General features: G+C 40.4%; 2 protein-coding genes across 3 annotated transcripts in view; one reads left to right on the top strand and one right to left on the bottom strand.

Moving 5' to 3' along the window:
- The window catches only part of LOC104938201 (CD209 antigen), a 29,475-nt gene extending 22,190 nt beyond the window's left edge, over positions 1–7,285 (bottom strand). Inside the window, exons 1-3 of one of the 2 annotated variants that reach the window (XM_027278935.1) lie at positions 7,018–7,285; positions 6,658–6,762; positions 6,409–6,571 (exon numbers count right to left, since the gene is read on the bottom strand). In XM_027278935.1, the coding sequence (XP_027134736.1) occupies positions 6,409–6,571; positions 6,658–6,762; positions 7,018–7,171 (422 nt within the window). In that variant the 5' untranslated portion in view covers positions 7,172–7,285. The remainder of the gene's footprint in view (positions 1–6,408; positions 6,572–6,657; positions 6,763–7,017) is intronic. The other variant, XM_027278936.1, reaches the window with a different exon arrangement.
- The window catches only part of LOC104938202 (tripartite motif-containing protein 35), a 47,927-nt gene extending 33,852 nt beyond the window's left edge, over positions 1–14,075 (top strand). The window contains exons 3-4 of the mRNA XM_027278943.1: positions 9,333–10,178; positions 10,284–14,075. Coding sequence (XP_027134744.1) covers positions 10,291–11,685 — 1,395 coding nt within the window. The 5' untranslated portion in view covers positions 9,333–10,178; positions 10,284–10,290 and the 3' untranslated portion in view covers positions 11,686–14,075. The remainder of the gene's footprint in view (positions 1–9,332; positions 10,179–10,283) is intronic.
- Positions 14,076–24,879: the final 10,804 nt, after the last annotated feature.

Genomic DNA, 24,879 nt, shown 5'->3' with positions numbered 1-24,879 from the left:
TTTTTTCAGACTCCGATTTTCGTGAGAACATTATCAGAGATATTTTCAAAGAAAAGATCCTCTGAACACTCCTCTACACGTTTACATTAGAAGACGCTCTTCTTGCAGGATCCCTCATTATTTTTTTCCACAACTCTTTCCCCCAGATGCAATTTTGGGCGGGGCACATAAATAAGCTTGCAGTGACAACGTTACAAGACCACTGATCAGTGGTCAGCAGGCCAAAAGATTTCAACATACAACATAAAATTGTTTGGCACGTCTGGATTGGCTGAATTTCCCAGCCACGGAAGTTTCCATTATTTCTTTTTTGTTATAAATTAGGATTATACTGGGTGCAGATGTTTTAACTCATAACTTTGGCATGTCGTGCACTTCCCTTATTGGCCTTGGTTTACTGAGGCTGGCAGGGAGAGATATATAAAAATAGTACAAGGACAGGAGAGCAGGTTAGGGAAGTATCATTTGGATATGAAACATATACTCATTACTGAGCAAAAACCAAAAAGGATGTTAATGTATTAACTTGTATCAGGGGGGAGGTGTCCGAGCGCCCATTAAAAAATGTAAAGAACTCCGATGTCCATAGGAGCCTTTTCTCTGGTAACCCCTTTCTGTGTGTTGCACTGTTAAATGCTCCGTCTTGTACAGAATAATAAATTCAACTTAAACTTTGATACTTTTGTATCCAGTCTTCCTTATCAAGGGTTTTTCTTAAAAAATCCCATAACACTTTTCAGTAAACTTCACTTGTCCGACCAGTAACCGAGGTAAGAGGGAAGTAATTCAAGGTCTACAGTATCAGGTAGTAAAGGGAACAAAATAGAGGAGGTCACTGAGACACAAGATCCCAGTACACCTGGAAGAAGTGACAGTTAGTAGTAGTAAAGGTAGTAAGAAGACAATATGAAAACTATTGCTAATTCACTGAAGACAAAAACAAAAGGACGTTATGATATTAACGGTAGGCGGGGAGTGTCTGAGAAAGCCCTTTGTTAATGTATAGAACAACTGTGTAGAGCTCCTCAAGGAGCCTTTCTCTGTAACCCTTTCTGTGGTGTTGCACGGTTAAACGTCCTTCTTGTACAAGAAGAATAAATTAAAAAACTTAAACTTTGATACTTGAGATACAGGCTTCCTTCTTAAAGGGTTTTTCAAAAAATCCCATGAACAAACAAACCGTCTGCAAACCATGGTGGCCAATCTGGCAAGAAATCCAGTCCTGACCTTGTGGTTTTGCCAGGTTGTTGGTCTCCGTGCATCCGAAGGCTCAGTTGAGTTAAGCTTCATGAGCTAACAAATAATTAGTTGATTCGTGTCAATCAAATATATTTGTCCTTAGCAATCTTGTCCTCAAATCTGGAAATCAAGCACACACGCTTTGGTAAACTGCAATATCTTCCCTATTTTTTTCCAGGTCCAAGTCTCAATGGTCAGCACTGCACACTGAAGGACTTCAGTGATTGGAAATTGTATATTAGCTGAAATTTACAAGGTGAGCCCCATGCAGGGATACTCACTTCAACTGGTGCTGGTTTGCGCGCAGCAATCCTGAAGCCTATCATGCAAGCCGCCCGTGCCTAACAAATGATAACGCAGACAGATCATAGGTGGTGCTGAGGATAAACGTCACCTCGCCCGGGTGTTCCAGCAGAAGAGATAGACCGTAATGTTTAAGCCAACCATAGTAGTTTTATTCATTATTGGTTAAGTCCAGTTTAGTTTTAATCGTTTGATGAAAATGTCAATTCATTGCATCACATTCTAGATAGTTGCTGATTCATGTCGGTTTCAGTAATTTAAGTCCTTTTTGTTTCGTTTACTTTTCTACACCGACCCTTGAAATGGTACAGTTGCCAACAGTTACATAGTTTTTTTCGTTTTTGCGGTTACCTCAGCGGTTTTATTGCAGTTCCGGTCGTCGTTCTGGTGACAGTCTTCTGTTTGTAACACAGCCCAACGCAGTGGATATGGTGGTCTTCGGTTTTAGTCTTGTGCTTCCTGTTTTTGGGAAATTTACTGCCCGCCTCATTTCAGGTCACTTGCCCTTCCCCCTTGTTGTCACACCGTCACTGTGATTCCTGATTGGCTCCACCTTGTCCCAGGTGAAGACAAATCAGCCTCTTCCCTTGGAGAGAGTTTTATTTCCTCTTTTGTGTAATATTGTTCAGACACCCTCCACCTTTCAGGAGAGTTTTTTTTTGTTCTCTGTTCTTTTTTCTAGTAGAGATTTAAGTTAATGTTGCAGCCTTTTGATTTTGCCTCCGCTTGACGTATTTGCTAACAACAGATATAGAGTTTTTCCTCTTGAGTGTTTTTTGTTCACATTAGTTTAGGTAGTTTTCATAGACTTTGTGTTGTATCACTCTTTCCAGAGTTTTTGTTGATCCAAATAAATCTATATCTATATATATCTGATCTAAATAAAAATAAGCAGAGATGTTTGTTGCGTTGTGGTTACAGACACAATGCAAAGTCCATAGTATCTGCATGCATCTAACAGTAAGCTGCTTAATTTGTCACTGTGGCATCAGGGTGTTTCAAAGGCTATTTTGAGTTTTGTCCTTTTTTGTGGACCAAAAGTTGTCGACAATATTTCTTGTTCAACTTTTGTGCTCAACACATTTTAAATATTTTATTCTCATGGACAATTAAAGACAAAGTGTTTCCAGCTATTGAGGTATTATTAGTTCAGAGGACCCGTTTGATGAAAACATATGTATAACCACAGCATCACCTGTGAAGAAAGCTGTCACCTTTAACAACACATGAATGGGTAGATTGATTTCAGGGTCGTTTGCTACTCAGCAGTGTTACCTTGTTGTAAAAGTAACCGACGCCTCGAGTAAACCAACATTTAGTACAAGGCTCCAGATGTTTATTTGTAGCATTTTTAATGCAGCAATTAACCAACTCCAGTGGCAATAAGTCCACTGCCACAAATACTACGTCGATAACAAGCACAAACAAGAAAACATTGAAACTGAAACGTCACTAATCAAAACAAATAATAAGCTTTTAAAATGAAATATATCTGGGAAACATGTCACAAATTTGGAATAACACAAACAGGCACTAAAACCTCTACAGTTATTCATTTTATTGTACTTTTGTGAATAACTGTTACAATAAAGAGCATTAAAAACATTTTTAGAAGTATACACAGCAGTGAATCAAGTTTCTCTTTACACAATATTCATGTTTGCTGCTGTTTCATATCACACTTCTCGTCATGCCTCATATTTGCCTGATATGTAGGTTCCTTGTGCTCCATTGTTGACCAATTTACATTGCACGTCATGCAAAAGTTCCTTTTAATTCTAATGATCATAATGTTTGTATTTTATTTTCTTTATGGCATGCCGCTACACAACTCACTACCCTGCCTGACTGCGCAAAGTTTGATTTCTGTATTTACTAGGCACCTGCGTGCATGTCTGTGTGTAATGAGACCTCACAGATAGTGCGTGCTAAGCATTATGTTAGTTTGTCTTGGCAATTATAGCTGAAAGTGGGAATGTGACGCAGAGTATCTCCCCCCTCCCGCTTTTATATCACTGCAGAGTTATCAAGCTGATGTGCTCTCACAGATAAGTGTTTTGCAGTGTCACATGTATCAGCATTCCAGTTTATATATGACGACGATATTAGAGTTCACCACATGTCTCCCCCCTGTGCATCGTTCGGGTTCAGTTGGACCCCAGTAACTGAAACCCAAAAACAAAATACAAAACTTTTACAAACAACACATTCAATAAACTTTGAATAAAATTTGATTGACAGAAAACACGCAACTCATAATTACTGTCTAATTTTGTATTTTACACCATGATGAAAATGCTTTGCAAAAGGACATAAATGTATTTAGTAATGCATCTGGCTCAAAGGGTTAGTTACTGAAAACCGGATTAGTGCCACTACTGTGAAAGCTGAACTAACCAATACTCTTTGATTCACCCTCTTCTTCCAAACAGAAGAGAAAATCCTGATTCTAAAACTGAGAAATGCCCTAACTAGAGCAGTGTTTTGTTTGTCTGGTCAGAGTTACGTATGAAGGACTCATCTAAGTGAATGAAAAAACATTCCTCCTCATCCCTCCATACCTTCGACCCTAATCCCTTCTTCCTCCCCTACAGAATCATCTCGACACATTCTTTTCCATCTCTTGCAATAAACCGTCTAAACTTAGATCTATATTGGCGTGGTCCTTGTTAGTGAAACATATACAGTATATGGTAAACATTTACTCGTAATAATATCCAACACGGTGTGGGTAGCATCATCATAGTCAATCACAATTGTCCAGTCAATAAAAACACTGTGACAAAATAGAAGCTGCAAGACAGAAAACTCTTTGCAGTGTACTCACACTCTTCCTCCTACAGAGTGAATAACTGCATAAAGTTGTGCATAAATGGTTAAAATGATGGTTGGTCACAGTGCATCATGGCAACAGAAAAAGGAAAGTCCGCATCCAAACCTTGTGATCGGCCGAGTCCCATCCACCCATTTCCATGTCCCCTCTGTCTCGCTGTCAGTCATTCCAATCCACACGCCCTCTTTAAACTATTTAGGAATCCTTGTTGACAGAGAAACATCATCGACAATAAAATACAAACAGTTACATGCTGTCCTCCACTTCTGTGACACGGTATTCACTAACAGATTCACACACAACATGTATGCACAGTGAGACATACCTGTTTCTTTGCGTTGATAATCACCAGGCTGCACCTCTCTGCAGACAGTCTCTCTACTTTGTTGCCAGGACTTTTGCAGAGAAGAAATGTAATAGAGCTACCACTGAAATACCTCCATCCCAACCTGTTTGTATTGAGAGGGGGGGAAATGAAACAACAACCTTAGTATCTTAAACAAAGTTGAAAATTGAAGCTTGGACAAAAGTCTTGCGTTTGGTTGGTTTGGGTTGAAACATTCTCTGTAAACATTAGTGAACATGAACTTATTGCAAATAACAAAGGTGAAAGATAAAACAGCATCCAGGAGACAGTGTGTATAGTAGTGTGTTTTTGTACTTTTTATATAGTTTTCCATTTGTATAGATGTTAGCACAGGTTAACTTCTTAACACGGTCATATATTTAATTTATATGCAAATCTATGTATCTTATGTTACTCAATATAGAAACACTGGTCTATCACTTATGGCATATTGACTATGTTGGTTAATTTTCAATTTCTCTCTGAAAAATCATTTTGACTGTGATTTTGGCCCCTAATGCTACAATATCCATGAGCCACAGCCAATGCTGCGTAACCGTGCTTAGCAGCCCCTATGGACATGGAGGTATTTGCTGCACAGCAAAATGCTCATATGCATTATCTTAGGGAACTTTTGACTGAGAAAACTTTTAGTAATATCTTATTAGTTACCTGTGACTATAGATACAATACATAGATGGAGTGGAGGAGATCGATAGATAGACAAATATAACACGACACTTTGACTGTGGGGGCCAAAATGAAGAAGCTGAAGAGACCAGAGGACAAACGGGGAAGTGAAGGAACAAAGAGAGAGAGATCTGTAAGCTACAAACAGCTGTTTCTACCCGCCTGCTGAATTTGACATAATCTTTCATGATTTTAAAAAATATTTATTGCTCTGTAGTCCGACGTGAACTTTAGTCTCAGTACAACACAGGTCCAGTGTGTAGTATTTAGGAGGATCAATTGGTGGAATATGGCAGACATTCATATGTATGTTTTCATTCATTTTTAATCGCCTGAAATTAAGAATAATGTTCCGTCATCAAGTGCTTGCTCATGGTGGAATTGTTGGGTCTCTATAAATAATACGGTCACGACCTGCTCTGTATGAAAAGTGTCATCAGATAACTTTTGTTATGCTATGGAGCTATATAAATAAAATTAAACTGAACTGAAATTGTTCTTCTTTACCTTAATATAAGTCAAAAATGTATCCCCCATGCTTAGATGGTTAGAGTAAGGTGACAGCAGACATAGCAGCCAGCTAATATTACTGACTAGTCCAACATCAAGGAGCTCAGCTCACCATCTGTCTTTGGGACTTTTATTGCACCAAGCTCTCACCAACCACTAAAAGTTAAATGTAGAACAGAGGCATGGATGTATAAGGAACTGGATACTGTGTTGGGAGAGTTGGTCCGTGCACATGATGCCAAGATGGTTTGATTTCCTAAAATTACACGGATCATCACATTCTGTGTGTGCTTCTGCACTGTGTGGCCATCGAGCACAAGAGACTTCCGCTTGCTGAGCTGCTAACTGCTAGCTGCTAGCTCTAGTTATGCAATTTTATTGTTTGTTTGTTGCTTTAAGAAATTAATAATTACCTTGAAGTTTTTTCTCCAGATCATTTTTCTCTTTGGCGAGCTGGTCTCGTTCTTTGGTCAAATCGTTGTAGCTGGTCTGTAACTGGTCTCGTTCTTTGGTCACGTTGTTGTACCTGGTCTGTAACTGGTCTCGTTCTTTGGTCAGGTTGTTGTAGCTGGTCTGTAACTGGTCTCGTTCTTTGGTCACGTTGTTGTAGCTGGTCTGTAACTGGTCTTGTTCAGAGTTGCCTTTAATGTCTGTTTGGCACAATAACAAAACATTAAACACACACTGTTAACCAGCATCACTTGGGGCTTTTTCAGCATGTTAACAAAGTACTCACATAGGAGAACAAGAGTCAGAGAGAGTCCGATCAGGAGAAGACACAGCAGACACAGAAACACTGCAGCGTCTCTGCAGGAGGAACTCTTCTTCACATCTACAAAGCCTGAAGGTAGAAGTCAGTATTTGCCATATGTTCAAATAAAATCAAATTCAGTTTGTCCCAAAATTTAAAGACTGTTTGATGAATTGCAGTGAAATTTTGACATGTATGTCAATCGATCTACGAAATCAATGACATTCACATCAGCCTCAGGAAATATAGTCTTTCCTGTGTTCATGTGCATGAACATTGTTAAAATATTTGCATAAAGCTGCAGTCAAGAGCATATAACAGTATGTGCATGACCGAGTGCAGTACCTGAGAGTGCAGGTCCGGTTCTTTTTGCCTCATGAGCCTGGTTCACGTCTTCATTTGCGTAAATATGTTCAGATTGTTCTGTCTTGCTTGTACGGTTGTTCTGATGAAGCGATGGTTCCTCTACACTGGCAAAGGTTTTCAAAGGGTGATCCATTATGATGTTCAAGTATGCCCGAACAGTTTGCTCAGCGTCTCGATGTCTTGACAGTGTGCTGGATTGAGCTCACACAAAACAAGGAACAGGTTTTATCAGGTTGCAGCAAAATAATCAGACACGTGATTTGATAGGAAGTTAGCGAAACAGGCCTTATAAGTATATACATTGCTGTAAAGGTCATTGTTTTTAGTTGTATTTCTGCTTTGCTGTCTGTCTACCAGTGTCATCCACTACAAATAGTATTTTCATTATTGTCATTATTACTACCTTTAGTCATATCTTCATTAAAGTTTATAGTTATAGCTGTCTATCTATCTATTTATCTATGTACCCCTCACTCGCTTTGACTCAACCGGCCACCCTCCAATAAGCTTGGTTCTGCTTGAGGTTTCTCAGGTTTATTGCCAATTAGGTTGTCACATACATTGTCCTGGTGCATAACAAACATTTATTTAAAAAACATTTAAGAAATCAACTTTTAAAAAATATAAAAATATATAAACATATATACAATATGTTGTAAAATGAAAAGAGTAAAGAAAATGTAAATGGTGAGCATTAATGAAACACATACATCTGATGTTCAAGGTTTTGTGGAGTGAGGTTTTTTTTTTCCTTTCCTTGTCACTGTCCCTAAGTTCTTGCTCGCGGTGGGAACTGTTGGGTTTCTGTAAATACTAATGTAAGTCGTATGGACGAGATAACTTATATTGTGATTTGGCATTATATAAATTAAATAGAATTGAACTGAACTGAACTGAATACCTAACCATGCCAATGCACAAATCATCGATTCCTTTCTGTTGTTATGGTAATTGTGTGTTTTGAATTGTCACTTCTTCTTCTGACATCCTCTATTTTGTTCCCTTTACTACCCAATAGACCTTGAATTACTTCTCTCTTACCTCGGTCTACTGGAAGAGTACACTGCAAGTGAAGTCAATTGAAAAGCAGAATAATAGAAAACTTCCGTTCCTGGGAAATTCAGCCAATCCAGACATGCCAAACAATTTTATGTTGAAATACTCTACAGATGTTTACTTCATCAAATGTCCTGCACATGAGTCACTGCCATCTGTGTTGGCCCTGACTGAATCCTCACCACATTGGCAGCCATGCAGGGTGGCTCACTTCTGGGCAAGAACACTATTCAATTTCACAATTTCTTTGGACTTTCATATGTCTTCACTTGCTAGCTGCTGACTGTCTGGTCCTGAGGCCAGCTGCTGTCTTCCTAGTCCTGTGGTTCGACTTCGTTTTGCAACTAGGTGATGCTCAATCTCATCCTCTTCTTCGATGTCACGGTCAGACTCTGATTTTTTTTAGAAATATGATCCTCTTATTCTGAATCCTCTTCCTCTACATCATCATCAAAAGCTTCTCTCTCTTCCAAAATCAACTTCAAGGCCTCCTGGGCAGAAATCTTTTGGCCTGCTGACCACGTGATCAGTTGTGTCTTGTATCGGTTGTCACTGGCAAAGCTCTATGTATTGTGCCCCGCCCAAAATTTGCATCTGGGAAAGAGTATGTGGAAAAAAATTAGTGACTGGATCCTGCAAGAAAGAGCGGGAAAAATGTGCAGGAATGTGAGAGCAGGTGCAGGTGCAAGTGCTTGAATGTTGCTTTGACGCGCGCGAACACACACACACACACACACACACACACACACACACACACACAAACATCTTCTATTGTAAACGTGTAGGGGGAGTGTACAGAGTGTGTTCATTGAAAATGTCTTCTGATATATGCTCTCCACAGAAAATCTGAGTCTGAAAAAATAAATAATCGTATCAACTTGCTTTTCATTAAAAAAATGAAAACTGGTCCCACAGACCCGAACGCCACACAAAGGTTAATAACACAAGTCTACAACATATAGGAATGAACTCTCCTGGTAGGTACAGATAAAGGGGAGATCTAAAAATAGAAAGGGCTCCACCCCCCTTTACCTGGTTCACCTGAAGAAAACCAAGAAATACAGGTTATTGCTGTTTCACTGAGGCGTGTCACAGACACAGAAACACATTAAAACTCTTCATCAGAATAGAAACACAACACTGATCGAGAACAAGAACCAGAACAGGACAGAAACCCAAAGAAGAAGAACGTTCTCTGAAATGGAAGGAGTTCACACTGGCTACCTTTTCTTTTTTAGCTGTTTACCTGCTGTGAGAAAATGGCTTCACGATCAGAAAAGGATCTCTCTGAAGAGTCAGATGATGAAGGAGAATATGGAGGCTCTGAGCAGAAAGATAGCAGCTCTATCAGACACAATCAGAGCCACAGAGGACGAGCTGAGAGCTGAAGACGTCTCATTCCTGCACAACTACAAGGCTGCCATGGGAGTCCAGGACCACCGCCTGCCGGATCATCCACATCTGTACTCAGGATCTCTGATAGACGTCGCTAATAGTGACACACATCATTGACCCAATAATAAAGGACTGCCATCAGGACAAACTCTATTGTTATTTACTTTTCTTTATCGTATCAATATTAGTCTTTGAACATTCTTGAGTTTTGTAATCAAAGTGAATCACAGGATTGCATTCATTTCCTTCCTTTATTGTTGCACAGAAATGAAGTGCATACTGATTTAAGTCTGTGTTAACTCACAACAATAATATATCTTTGCTAAAAACATTAAGAATTGTGCTCAATTACATAACATACAGAGAGTGTAAACTGAAGTGGATTAGTTCAACTAAAACCTACAGCTGTGTTGATAAAGCTGCACCTTCCTCTTCCTTGAAACATTATCCAAGCATCTCTTCCTTTTAATATTAGTATCAGCCTGTAAGCTGATTGGGCCGGTGTACCTTCCGTCAGTCTATAACTTCCAGTGACAACTAAGAGAAACCTGATCCTTGATGAAAGGGCAGTACAAAGCTCCACCTCTTACCTGACTCACCTCACCTGAGGCGAAGCAAGAAGTGTAAACTGTTACTCTTCGACTGCAGAGAGACACTTAGACACAGGCAGGGCACTGACTGGGAACACGGTGAGTACTTGAATACTTAAAAAGTGCATGAGAGCTACAAAAAAGAATCAAATGTGTGAGCTGACTTTCTATCAGCGTACCCACTGTTCTTTATCTTCACTATAGAGAGAAGATGGCTTCTCCGTTAGAGAAGGATCTCTCCTGTCCCGTCTGTCAGGACTTCTTCAAAGATCCTGTTGTTCTATCATGCAGCCACAGCTTCTGTAAAGACTGTGTGCAGAGATGGTGGAGACAAAAACTAGTAAAGGAGTGTCCAGTTTGTAAGAGGAGGTCTTTACTGAGTGATCCACCTCATAACTTGGCTTTGAAGAACCTGTGTGAGACCTTCGTACTGGAGAGAGATCAGAAAACAGCGGGGTCAGAGGCTCTCTGCAGTCTGCACTCTGAGAGACTCAAACTCTTCTGTCTGGACCACGAACAGCCGGTGTGTCTCATCTGCAGAGATTCAATAATACACAAGAACCACAGATTCAGACCCATCCATGAAGCTGCACAGGATCCCAAAAAGGTGCTCCAGACATCCCTGAAACCCTTAAAAGAGAAACTGAAGCTGTTTGAACAAGTTAAAGGAAACTACGATCAGACAGCAGAACACATTAAGGTCCAGGCCCGACATACAGAAAAGAAGATCAAGAAGCACTTTAAAGAGCTTCACCAGCTTCTAGAAGAGGAAGAGGAGGCCAGGATCACTGCTGTGAGGAGGGAAGAGGAGCTGAAGAGTCAGATGATGAAGGAGAAGATGGAGGTTCTGAGCAGAGAGATAGCAGCTCTATCAGACACAATCAGAGCCACAGAGGACGAGCTGAGAGCTGAAGACGTCTCATTCCTGCTGAACTACAAGGCTACAGTGGAAAGAGTCCAGCAGTACCCACTGTTGGATGACCCAGAATTACCCTCAGGAGTTCTGATAGACGTCACCAAACACCTGGGCAACCTGAACTTCAACATCTGGAGCAAGATGAAGGACATGGTCTCCTACACTCCTGTGATTCTGGATCCAAACACCGCTCATCCAGAACTCGCTCTGTCTGAAGATCTGACCAGTGTGAGACACGGAGAGAAAAAGAACCTTCCTAAAACCCCAGAGAGGTTTGATTCCTTCATCTCTGTCCTCGGCTCTGAGGGCTTCAACTCAGGGACTCACAGCTGGGACGTCGAGGTAGGAAGCAGTCCAGCCTGGGCAGTGGGAGTCTCAGCAAAGTCTTCCCTGAATAATTCAGACACGCCGTTTGGATCATTCAGAATTGTGTTCTGTGACGGTGAATACACAACAGCCTCAGATCCGGATCAGCGTACTGTTCTCCAAGTAAAGAAGAAGCTCCACAGGATCAGAGTTCATCTGGATTTTGACAGCGGAAACTTGACATTCTCCGATCCTGATTCTGACACACACATACACACTTTTAAACACACTTTTACTGAGAGGCTGTTTCCATACTTTAACACTGAAAAGAGACGCCCACTCAAAATATTGCACATTCCTGTCTCTGTGAGAGTAAAACAGTAGCCTGTAGTTAGACATGAGGATAATAACGTGAGTGTTGATATACATGAAGTGTTTTTACATCTTTCTTACACTTGTCTTTGACTTCAGTTTACCTGCTCTCACTCGTGGCAGCACGTTTGACACAGTCGGTGTGATCTTAATGTAAAAATGTAGAAGTGGCAGTTGGTCCAGTTGAACCACTCACCAAACCTTGTGGGTTTCCTGAAAGTTTTGACCTCAAGAAGTCAGGAGGAGGTTACAGTACAGTCGGTTTGTCTTATTAGTTTATCTCATATAGTTGTGTTCATTATTTTTATCAGTTATGGTAACCTTTTACTTATGCCTACCACAAACTTAGAAACGTACTAGAGAGAGCGCATCTGTTGGGAGACAGCATCCGGATTTTACACTGAAATTGAAAAATTTGTTCTGCAACAGTGAAATTGTTTGAAAGTTGTTTGGGGTAAGGTCAGCATTAGAGTCACAGACACCAAGTTTAGTCATCTAAACTAAAAATGTTGGTTATGACCTCACATGTCATAAAAAACCTTTGTCTTCATGTTTTCTTTCAATATGTTTCGGGACTTGTGAGCCCTTGAGGTCCGTAACATATTTGGGGGCTCGTCCATTTCGAGTTGGTCTTCAGCTTTTTGTTGATTCCAACTGAGTGCCGTGTCTATAAGTGGCGCGTCGGCAGGTTTAGTTTGGGGGTGGATGCTGGGTGTGACGGCCGTTGGCTGGCTCTCTCTCGTTTTGTTTGTTTTGGCCAGGAACCTCCAACCTTTTTGTTTTGTTATTTTCTTGGGGAATTATTTCGTTTGTTTTGAATTAATAAAAAAAAAAAGATTGTTTTAGTGACAACTTTTGTCTTCATGTTTTCTTTCAATATGTTTCGGGCCTTGCGAGCCCTTGAGGTCCGTAAAATATTAAGGTTCCTCGTGTTTTCCCCTCCCCTCTGTGTCATGTTTGTCTTGTCTGTCTCTTCCTGTTTGTGTGTGTTGTTGGTGAGCGTGGCCTTCAGATTCCCCCTCAACTGCCTAATCACAACCACAACCTGCACGGGATAGAGACCGGCTCAAGTTTCCAGACTCTTTCCGTCCTTGTTGAGGTCACCGATGCTACAACCAAACTCTGTGCTGAACCTTGTTTTTGCTCTGCCTCAGGATTTTTGCCTCGTCCAACCAAGTCTCATCATCCTCGCTTTTTTTTTGTTGGCCTTTTTAAGCTTTATTTCTGATAGGGACAGCTGAAGATTTGAACCCTGGGCTTCCACAGCAAGGACTGAGCCTTAGCACATGGGCCGGCTCTACCGACTGAGCTAAGCGCCGCCCCCAGACCACCTCTTTTTAATGAACTGTTTTCATTGATTCTTGTTTCCTGTTTGCATATCAGGTTCGCAACTATTTATTTAAACCATGTAGTTAAACTGGAGGTGAATGTGACACAAGACTAAAGACAGTCAGTGTACCTCTCTGATTGTAAATATTACTCTAGTTTGCATGATTATTCCAACATGTTCGTCTGAGGAAAGATCTGTGCTATAATGAAGAAAATAAAAAACTTAAAAGTCTCATTTGGCTACGATTACCTTCTGTTGTGAAATTACATAGAAGAAAAAGTGATATACATATCCACTGTGTCTATAGAGTGAGGCAGCCCTAACCTCTGACCTCACTTACTACAGTAATGATTAAAATAGCACTTGCTTTCCTAAACACAAACTTACAAATGCTCTGGATCTCAAGGAGAAGATTTAACACTATCTGTACAGTGACCTCCGACTGCTTGATCCCGTAAAACCCATGTTTGACATCCTAGAATAGAAAATTCCCTCACAATCCTGGCAAAACATTTCCTCATCTGTTGCAGGTGAAAAAGAAATTTAAGGAACTTAAAAAGATGGTGTGTTCTTGAATTTTTAACACAGGAGAGAAAAGTATTTTGGGGCAGCAGCTGCTCTGTCTGTAGAGATTAAACTTGGGAATACAACAGTGGCCGGTTCAAGTCCAGGATGGACCAAAATATGCAGGGTGGACTGGTAGCTGGAGAGGTGCCAATTCACCTCAATGTTATGTGACAGTGTCAAAAACTATGGTAGAAAATGGAGTCTTTTGTCTTCTGGAATACATCTAGTACTGTGTGTATATGATTATGACATATCCATGGTGAAGTGCATGTGTTAGATGATTCATGCACAGGAATGTTGGACCAGTTACAATCAAAATATGTGGGAAGATTGCGCAGCAGGGACGGGGTTGTGATGCATAATGAAAATACCTGACGTACAAATCAAACAGATCCAGGCCGACTTTCTCAACATGGAACCTTTCACTTTGTATTCTGTTAGCGGCGGAGAATAGTGAGTCACGGTGACAAAACAAAGGAAGGTGAAGCTTTGTCCTCCTCGCCTTCGCCGCTCGCCCCTGTCAGGTTGCATTACGGGCAGCAGGTCGGCTTTTGAAAGGTGACCGCGACCTGCGGAGAGCTTCGGGTTCAGTTTGTCGGAAGCTCAGGAGATTTAACCTGCAGCTATAATCACTATCGACATCGACGGCGGCTCCCTCCTTCATGCTGTGTGTGAATGGGACACTTTCCACTAATAACAGCAGGAGTACTCCCCGGGGGGCATCGAAAGATAAATTCAGGGTCAGAGATGATTTACAGTAAATAATGGTAACTGAACAATCCTACTGTACCAAGGTATTATCATGTCAAGTTTTATCTCTAAAACACAGGACGTCAGCAACATTATGCTCAGGTAACCCATCACTGACTATTATCCCCGAGGGGAAATTAATAATGAAGATCAAGATTCCTTGATCCTTGAATAAGGTGAACAGATTAACATTTCTTAATCTGCCCTCCAAAAATGCATCATTTACTCCCGTTTTAGTATTTTCCTTAAAGAGCTTGGCCTTGAAACGATGCATTTACATGATGATTAAGAGTCAGTAAAATCTAAATCTGTTATTTTATGGTTAAAAAATCAAAGTTATGCAACTTTGCTTTAAAGATCCAGGTCTTCACTGGGAACCAGCGGGGCTGAACAACACAGACAAACGAGACACAAAATTTTTCATGTGATGTAAAGTTCCTCAGTCAACAGTTATGTCTTGGAAGTGGAGATTCCCACATCACAACCCAGCAGCGAGTGTCAGATACGGTATGCACAAAGAACAGTCTGCAGCTGAGTTTGTCAAGCAAACAGGATAAAACAAGCAGCAACAATGGGATTGAGTTTAAACATTTATAAAAAATTAATCAGAGAAAGAAGGAACAGTGAAATCGCTGTTCTGTAGCCAAGAGCTCAATGGCTGCAGATTTTAACACAAAGGTGACGATATGTGTTAAAGCAACGTTGAATAGAAATTTGTATTTTTGCAATTTCAACATCAAGCAAAGATCAACAACAGCAGACCCAGTCAGCTTACTGCAGTCAGCCCAGCTCGGCGTCTGTCTTTCAGCCTTTTATTTCACCAAGCTCTCACCAACTTGGCCCGACGGCTTCTTGCTCGCTCACTCTCTCCTTTTCTCTTCTTAGCTTCTTGGGCTCTTCTCCTTTGTCTCTACTGCTGCTAAGCCCAGTTACATCGCCCACTTAAACTTTAAATATGAAAACAACCATATGAGTGTCTCCACATGCCCTTGATGAATGATATTTAATGTATTTCAATGGCATTGGACAGTAGTAGTTACAAGATAAACCAAACGGTGTACTGTGATATCCTGACAGCCCAGAAATGACATGAATCTATTTTCTGTGCAAACAAACTTTTTAGAACATTTTCCACTTTAGAAGTTACAAGCTGCTCGACAGCAAAAACACAGCAGAAAGAAGAAAAACAGACAATATCCAAGAACAAATAGACGAGGTACAAACCAAAATATGATGTCGCAAAAGCAAGAAAACAAAACAAAACAGTAAGAGTTTTTTTTTGTAAAGATCTGCAATGACCTGGCTTCTCTCAGATTTTGCAGGAGGCTGCTGTTTTCAGGGTCGAGGAGCAATTACACCAAAAGCACAATTATCTTTTCAGTTTTTGACCTTGGAACAGCCAGAAATCTCTGTTCCAAGAGGTCAAGGGATAGTGGATATCTTGAAAAAGACTTCCTCTGCAGTCCAAGAAAGACATGTTTAGGATAAAAGCCAACAACATCTTCATGTGAAAGCAGATAAACAAAGCAAAAGATTGTATGACTGGTCAATACTACTTGGACTACAAAATAAACCAGAATGCAATGGTGCTCTGTCTACGAATTCTGCAGTCAAATATCTGTTCCGACAAGAAAAAAAAATCCTTGAATAAAAACAATATCTCTGGTTCTCCTGCATCAATTATGATATATTATATTGTTTGAAAAACTGTCCATCATAAATCCAGAAATGTCACAGAGATTTGACGCTAAATCAGTGAGGTACTCAATTCAAATCAAGAACTTTCCACATGGAGCAGATCTAGACCATGCTCTTAAAATTATTATTAACACAGACTCAACAGTTCCCACCATGAGCAAGAACTTGGTGGCAGTGGCAAGGAAAAACCTCCTTTAAGAGGCAAAATCCTCGAACAGAGCCCAGCCAATGGTCGATGGTCATCTACCGAGGTTTTTTAGCCCAGAGGCATTGGCGAATGTTGACAGGGGAGTGCAGCCGATGTCGCACCGGACGTAATGGCAGAGGTGACGAGACAGAAGAGGACGTTGTTGGAGAAAACTAAGAACTAGGAAAAAGAGAGAGGGACCGAGCAAAAAGCCATTGGACTGGGACAATCTGGGAATAACTTTTAGTCACTGGAGAAAGCTTGGTGAAATAAAAGGCTGAAAGACAGACGCTGAGCTGGGCTGACTGCTGCTGGACTAGTCAGTAATATCATCTGCTGCTGGGTCTTGTCTTGTTGACCTTGTTAGCTGTCAGGTTTAGACGAAACTTGCAGAGCCAAACTGCAAAAAATACCAAATCTTACATAATGTTGCTTTACACAAAGCACCTGGACCTTCACCTGTGAGTGAGCCCCACATTAACGTCTCATGCTCTTTCATTAATTCCACTGTCTGAATAAAACATTCAGACAAAATATTCGCCTCAGAATCCCATCACCCTTCTCCAGCAGCTTCTTCTCCCTGCTCTTGTTGCCTCACACGATGTTCATCTTGGAAAGATTTAATTATTCAGTGATGTCGTGGGAGGGGGAAGAGGCGGTTCGATCCTCGCTCTGTTCGTCTGAATTAAGAATCCAGCGAGGTCATGGAATGCACAATGACCTGCTTACGAGTCTCAAGGTTGCTGTGCGGTGAAACAGACCCATCAGTGCTCATTCATAAATGTATTGATCTGGCATGCTGCGAGACTTTGAAGGTCAATATGCAGAGAGTCATTCAAGGACGGTATGCGGAGGGTTGTGTGTGCACGACCTTGTCTAGCATACACGTTCCTCATACTCTATTCAAGTATAATGATGATGATGATGATACTGATCTCTTGTGTTCTTCAAGCATGTGTTATAGAACTTTTTATCCTTAGGTTACACGAGGTCCCGTGTGGGCCTTGAGGTCCTCAGCAGTATTAGTTATTTGGCTTTGATTGGGAACAGCAGGCCTCCAGTTTGAGGAGTGATTTTTAGTTTAGCATTTTCTTTTTTAGATTAGGTTATCCTCCGGCTGGAGCGTCTTTAGTTTGAGTCAGTGTTTTCATAGTCATAGATAGTTTGAGTTGTACTTCCTCCGACTGGAGCGATTATTATTTTGATACCTTTCATAGCCGGTTTATTTGCTCTCCTTAGAGCCATAGTTTTCATAGCCTTGGTCATAGCTTTAGGAGGTTTCATGGCGTTTTTGTTTTGTCACTTTGTAAGAGGTGAACCTTGCCGCCATTTGATAAAGCCTGCTGTTTTCACACCATCTCTGCGCCTGAGTCCTGTGTCCTAGTCTGGTTCCTGACAGATTACAAGTTGGTGTAGCATCAACAGGATTTAGAATCTGTTATTTCATGGTAGAAAATAACTTCTTTACTTCTACTTGAGTAAAGAATGTGAACATACATACAATCCGAGCTGGCACTGAACTGGAAAAGAGCCTGTGAGTGAATGTACAAAGATGCGAAAGGAAAATTATACATAAGATGTAATGCATCAGGACAATGACAATAATGCTGTTTGGTAATTTTGGTCTTTGATCCAGATCACAGAGACTGTGTATAAAAGAAGAACACAGCTTCAAACAAAGGACACCACTGAGGATTCAATGGCAGGTATTTACCGAACCTCAGAGGAGTACAACACATTTGGCGCTCGTACGTCGTGATTGCATGTATATTTATGAAAGTCACTCTGAATTTCCTTTTAGGTTTGACTCCAGGAGCCAGAGGGGAACATTTCAGTCTAGATGAAAAGTGACTGAAGCAAACATGCAGGTGCAATATACATATTTTATCACTATTGGGTTATAAAATGATCAACATTTAAACTGTTATTGTGTCATATCCTGAATTAGTTGTTTGGTCCCCTGTTAGTATTAGTAATAGTTTAACTACAGCGAGGGTTTAGCTGCTTTCCTGTTTTTTGGTGAAGTCAAAGTTAGATTGATAGTGAGGTTCTGCTTTCATTTAGGAGTGTTCTCTTGTGGTTATATTTGTTTCTTTGGTTCGAGCAGCATCCACTAAGCCTTTTCCCCTTAGTCGTAGTCTGCCCAAGCGGTAACTTCTGTTGCTGTGAAATGAAGCCAACACCAAAAACTGCAGTGATGGAGCAACCAGGCTTCATTCAGCCCGATCATCCACGATCCACATCTTTGCCCATGAGCCAGCGACTCTTCAGAAACCTGTGGGTGATGTCAAGGGTACTACGTCCATGTTTTATACCATACCTTTCGTTTTGTATTCTGTCAATCAATAACTTCATGTTACCGAGTACATCTGGTTTGATTTTGCTTTCTTCAAACAAGTTGGGTCATCGCCAAATAAAGGTGTAACATTTCTCACCTTCTAACCAGGCGGTGAGGAGTCTCATCTTGGCAAGGGAGGCCAAGAAGAGTAGTGATTGCTACTTGTGAGGAGCAGCCTGTTAAATCATCCACCTGCTCTGTTCATACATGTCATTCTTGCGGCTTGTTTACCTGCACACATCAGTATAATTAATGCATCAGATGTCACAGACTTGGAACGCACAGATACATTTGGCTGTCAAAGAGCCGCTCGCTGCGATTAAAAAGTCAGATACACACACACATACATGGCTCTCTGCACAAACATGCCTTCATTCACACTCACTGTCACAGCCATGGACGCGCACTCAGACTCAGACTGATGTGCAGCCCGTAATCTTCATGACAGCTAACATGTCTATGATTACGCAGCATGTATCCGCGGCGACCATTAAAAGATCTGAGACAATTACTTCAGCTGTCAGCTCGGCTCACCGCTGTGTGAATGTTCATCTGCTCCACACAGATTTTCTCTTTATGACTCAATCGTGATAAATCTATTCAGTGACACTCCTCTGTATACACACCAAGACGTGCTGAAATATGTTTGGCTTTTCAGTCAGCATTAAAATTTCAACATAAAACCATAAAATGTGAGTAAGTATTTAAATGACTTCTCATCTCAGATCTCATCTCTTTTTAACATTACCATAATTATTTTAAGGCTGATTGAAAGGCTCAGCTTCAGTCTCTCTGGACTATAGATGCACACAAATGCATGAGCGCGACTGCTCCATGGGCTTAATCACCACAGCAGTGATGCTGATTTGGGCTCTGCCTGGAACTGGAAAGCAACAAATACAGAAAGTCACGCCTCCAAAGGAAAAGCACCCTGCTTGCATCCTAATCAGATGCCCGAACCACATCGGCTTTTGACCACTACTACTCCGAGCTATTCCCGGATGGCCGAGCCCCTCGCCATATCTCTAAGGCTGAGCCCAGAGGAAGCTCATTTCGGCCGCTTGTATCCACGATCTCGTTCTTTCAGTTGCTAATCAAAGCTCATGGCCATACGTAGGTAGGGTTGGAATGTAAATGGACTGGAAAATTGAGATCCCTCTTCCGCATGCACCAGACCTGCACCTCAGGCTACATTTTCCCATCACTCGGGAACAAGATACCGCTCCTTCGCCTGGGGCTGTGACTTTCTCCCAACCCGGAGGGTTAGTTCTTGTGCCACGAATCACAGATGAGCACCAGGTGTTCAAATAGAGCATTTAAGGTTAGTTCTGAGTTAGTAAGTTGCTGCTGACAGATATGGTCTACCTCTATTTGCATTCTTGATATCACCATCACTTTTATTTTTCTGTGTGCACCGGTACATTTGAGAGCATGCACTGATAAAACTGTGTTTGACTCATTCAGTATGCATTTTAGAGCGTTTCTATTAAGATCGGCAAAATATGAGAGGAGGGAATGGAAATGTATTTACTGATTTATTTAACCGACTGAGAGCTGTAACAGAGAAACTATCTTCTGAAATTTAATGTGTTGGGAAAGACAGGTATAAAATCTGCTGTACTGTTTTATCAGACACGCTCAGGGGGAGAGAGTCAGATCCAAACAGAGTAATATCCCCCACGGCGTCTACAGTTGCTTCTTTATACCCAGCAGCAACGAGCTTCGCTTGGAGGTCGTAACTTGAGATTTATGCCACCCCACCAGCAGCCCTGGGTCCACTTTCTCAACTATGCTGGCACCCGGACCAACCAGTGGAAGTACGTAGTGCATCAAAGGTTCCCTGTAGAGTTTCTGTTTCTGAAATGTGACGCATCCTGAAAGTGGAAGTAATGAACCAGGATGCTGCAGACTGCAAGCAAGTAAACAAAGATGTAGAAAAAAGGCTAAAAGAGCGCGGCCTTGGTGGCAGAGGCAGCACCAAAGCCACCACCCATAAGTGACTAGAATTTGATCTCTGGCTGGCGTCCCACAAACAAGGGAACACTACACATACAAGATTGTTTTTTATTGTTGATATACAAGAGCAAGAGTCCAAAAGCAATATCTCAATTTACTGACATCAGAAAATGTTTCACCTGCATGCTGAGTGAGATATCACCCACGTCAACGAGAAAACAAATCACTGGTTTAAAAACTCTCTTGTCGTCTTGAACTTTGTGTTCTCTTTTTCTTTTCCTCTTTCTTCGTTCATCACATTGTTTCAGGGTTCTCGACGTTAGCTCTGTCTTGTTTGTAATATTAAAGTGTTTGGTGTCTGTTCAACTTTTTACAATCCGCCCCAGAGTGCAGCTCGGTGGCTGGAGTGTAAAGACTTCCTCCTCTTTCTCTGTTTTGTCCCGTTGAACTTGTACAACAGCAATAAAAGAAAAAAAAAGTATGAAAGCGGCCCAATGCAGCGGTGATGAATCCGCAGGGTTCAACAACAGTACAACATTCTCATCCATCAGCCTCTGTTTGAAAGTGCTGCTGTGAGCAGAATCCCACTAGAAACCTGATTCATTGAGCACCCATGAAGATAAATGCAATATATTTCAGGATGTATTCATAATTATAACTACTGAGTCGTAACTTTAAATTAAATTAAAGCAATATTACATAGAAATGACTAAACTTGTGATTTAGTGCCCTGTTTCAGAGTGTAATACGATAGTTAACACACAGCTGTGCACGTGTATTTGTTTTTGTTCATTATGATCAAAAAGAAGCTCGGCGTCTGTCTTTCAGCCTTTTATTTCACCGAGCTCTCACCAACCACTAAAAGTCAGTCCCATGGCCCGCTTGCCCAGCTCGACATCGGGGTCCACTCCCCATCAACATTCCCTGTAAAGCTCCTCTTTCCTGATGGACAGTGAAGTAAACTGCTGCCAACTGTAGCTGCTGTTAGCTCAGTTTATTAGCCAGACTGTCCAGACTGTGAGCTCAGAACACCAGGGCAGGGGCGCCGCCAGGAATTTTGGGCCCCATGACAAAAAAATCTAATCGGGCCCCCTCTGTGCAGCTGTTGTCCCCACATCTCTAGGACCTAACTATCCCATCAGAAGCTTTACAGAACTCTGATCAAAGGCTTGCAGCTGTTTTGCGTCTTGTAGTTCAATACTAGTACGAGCACAATATTTACTGCTGCTGATTTGTACATGCATACAGTCTGCATACAGTCTGCAGTGCAGTTCACTGTTTGATGAAGAATAAAAATGTGCTAAAGTCCACTTTTATTTAACTTTTACTGCCCAAAACACGTAAAAACAAAGAGATAATTAATTTCATTATTATATTTTATATAATATATTATATTTTATATTATATTGTCAGCTTATGTCCTCCTCTGTAAGTCGCTTTGGATAAAAGCGTCTGCTAAATGCAATGTAATGTAATATTTTAAATATATATACTCAATGATGATGGTTTAATTATTTTATTTTGGTGTTTACCTATTTTTTGGGGCCCCTGTCAGTCGTGGGCCCTGAAATTGTCCTAACGTTTACCCCCTGTACGGCGGCCCTGCACCGGGGGGAGTGTTAGTGTTTGTACCACAGGTGTTTTGGACGTTTTGGACATCAGAGGGAAAACCAGTGTCATGAGAATTTTTTAAGAAGAACCTTTGAATAAGGAGGGCTGGATTCAAAGTATCAAAGTTTAAGTTGAATTTAATATTCTTGTACAAGAAGGAGCATTTTGACAGTGCAACACACAAAAGGGTTACAGAGAAAAGGCTCCCTGTGGAGCTCTGTCAGGTAGTTTTTATACAATTCATTCAAAATGGGCTGTCTCGAACATCTTCCCACTAACGATTTCCTTTTTTGGTTTTCCCCTTAGTAATGAACATTATGTTTCTTGTCCAAAATGACACTTCCTTTAGTCTGTTTCTCATGTCCTTGAACATTTTTTAAATTTCCTTTCCCAGGCAGCTTTAACAAATACATGCTAGATAAGGGGAATACACAAAATAAACAAAAAGACAAAACACACATACACTCCCTCTAAGAGTTAAATCACCTGCAGCCCAGTACAATCCTAATTTTTATAACAACCAGAAAACATTTCCTCCATAAAATATGATCCAGTTTCACCAGAATCAGTGAAATAGTTGCTGCTGTGTGACTTCATAGAACATAGAACTTGCTCATAGAACAAAGAATAACGGGCCGACTCATCTAAGCGCTGCTCCATGCGGTGCCTTTAACTTTGATACATGGTGCTGTAAGAAAAGTTATGAAAGCTAACGTAATGATCCACTTGGATTAAAAAAAATGAAGTTTGTTTCCAACTCGTCTAATCGTCTGACTCATTTCTGACGAGCTTTGGTTTGAGTGTTTCGGTCTAATTTGAGGTCATCCAGCGGTATGCTTGGAAAGCTGACACAAAGAAGGCCTCCTGTCAGGCAAACATGACAGGCGATGACAGTCACTGCCGAGGCTGATGAATAGTTTATTACCGACCCGGTGTCAAACAGGAAACATCCATCTGCAGTTACACTCAAAACCAACTTAAGGTCATTCAAACAAGATAAGTCTTTTTATGCGTCTTAATATTTCAGAGTGGATTTTTTTGTTCTTTCATAATTTAGATTTGATTTTCAGTCTCCACCTGAAGTCTCGGGGCTCTGCATCTGTCTGAAAAGTTTTGGAGATACTTTATGAAGTATTTGTCACTCCATTTACATATTTAAATACACGATTCGAGTGATTAATTCCTGCTGTTGTCAGTCAAAGTTACCCACATGAATACAAACATGCTTCAGTTGTTCAGAGTAATATCACCTTTTGTCTCTGTTTGGATTACATTTTAGATGCACTGCCAGTCAGGACTGTTACATATCGAGGACTCCAGGTTCACTCTGCACCTTTAACGTTAGTGTCTTCAAAACATGCATTTCAAAAACAAGATAGAAAATATTCAAATACACACATTTGGATCAAAAGTGACAGGAATGTTCGTTTGAGCAGTGTTGACGAGTGATGGGCTGTAATTTCTTATGCTGTGCTTCCATCTTCTGGAGGTCTCATGTACAACACTCCTGCAGGAATTAAACTGGTAAAGTTCAAGTGAGACTTAAATTAATAGTCAGGTGCAGACGTGAAAAAAAATCCATTCTGAGTTTCATCTGAAGCTTCAGCACAGCTCGGCATGGAAACACTGCGCAGTGAAACCTTCGCTTGATCATTTCCCAACTAAAAAAATAACACTCTTGCTAAGACTGTTGACGTTTGATGTTCATAATTTGTAGGATGCATGTATTCACCTTATTCATGAGTCTACCATCACCAAACCGTAATTCACTCTTCTATTTTGCCATGCATGAGGAGGCATGTGACCTGCTGAAAGTATGAGCAAGAGCTGTCTGAACTCCTTATTAATTATTGACGTTTTTATGGTTTTTATTGAAATGTTGACTTATTTGACCAAGAAAAAAAGAACTGATCAGAAATTTATCGGAGTTATTTTAACTGAGTTCTAATGGGAGAAATGCTGCCAGCACGCCCGAACTGTCACTGTCATGGACAGATTCATTAATAAAGAAGAGAGCTATGTTTTAGTTTTATTATAGCCTGCTGCTTAACAGGGTTCATTTAGTAATTTAGAGAAATGTTGACTTCTTTGAACGAGAAAGAAACAAAGAAAATATTAGATATTTGTTATTTATTAGTATTATTTGGCCATGAAACAGTGAAAAATCCATCACAATGTCCCAAATCTGAAAATCTTGAAATGTGTTATTGTGTCTAACCACGAGTCCAGAATCCAGAAACATTAAATGTATTTTATTTAAAGGGTCAGAGATACTGAAAGTGCTTTACTTTACCTGTAAATAAATTATTTAAACAATAATCAAGTCTTATTAGCAGAAGTAATTGTTGTAATTAGTTTTGTTTGTTTGTTTGTTTGTTTTTGGGGTTTTTATTGTTTCTCGTGCATGGGTGTATTTGTGTGTGTATGTGTGTATTGTATTGTAAGTGTATATGCAGGTTTTATTTTGTTTTGTTTTTGTAATACAAAGTCAGGGATATATTATATATATATATTAATATATAATATAATATATATATAATATATATATTATATATATAGATATATAGATATATATATATACACCATTATTACTCAACTCATTATTTAAAGAGAAGGGGTGGGAGTTTATAAGTTATTATTATTCTCACTCCTTTTCCAATATGTATTTCTATGTTTAAATGTTTTGCCTTGGTTTTTTGTTTTTTTTTGCATATTCGAAATAAACACTTCAATCAAATTAAATCAAATCTAATTGGCAGATAAGACTAG

The sequence above is a fragment of the Larimichthys crocea genome, chromosome VI, assembly GCF_000972845.2.
Source record: "Larimichthys crocea isolate SSNF chromosome VI, L_crocea_2.0, whole genome shotgun sequence".
NCBI classification, from domain to species: domain Eukaryota; kingdom Metazoa; phylum Chordata; class Actinopteri; family Sciaenidae; genus Larimichthys; species Larimichthys crocea.
The sequence above is the reverse complement of the archived record's forward strand: the minus strand, read 5'-3'. Positions and strand labels throughout refer to the sequence as shown.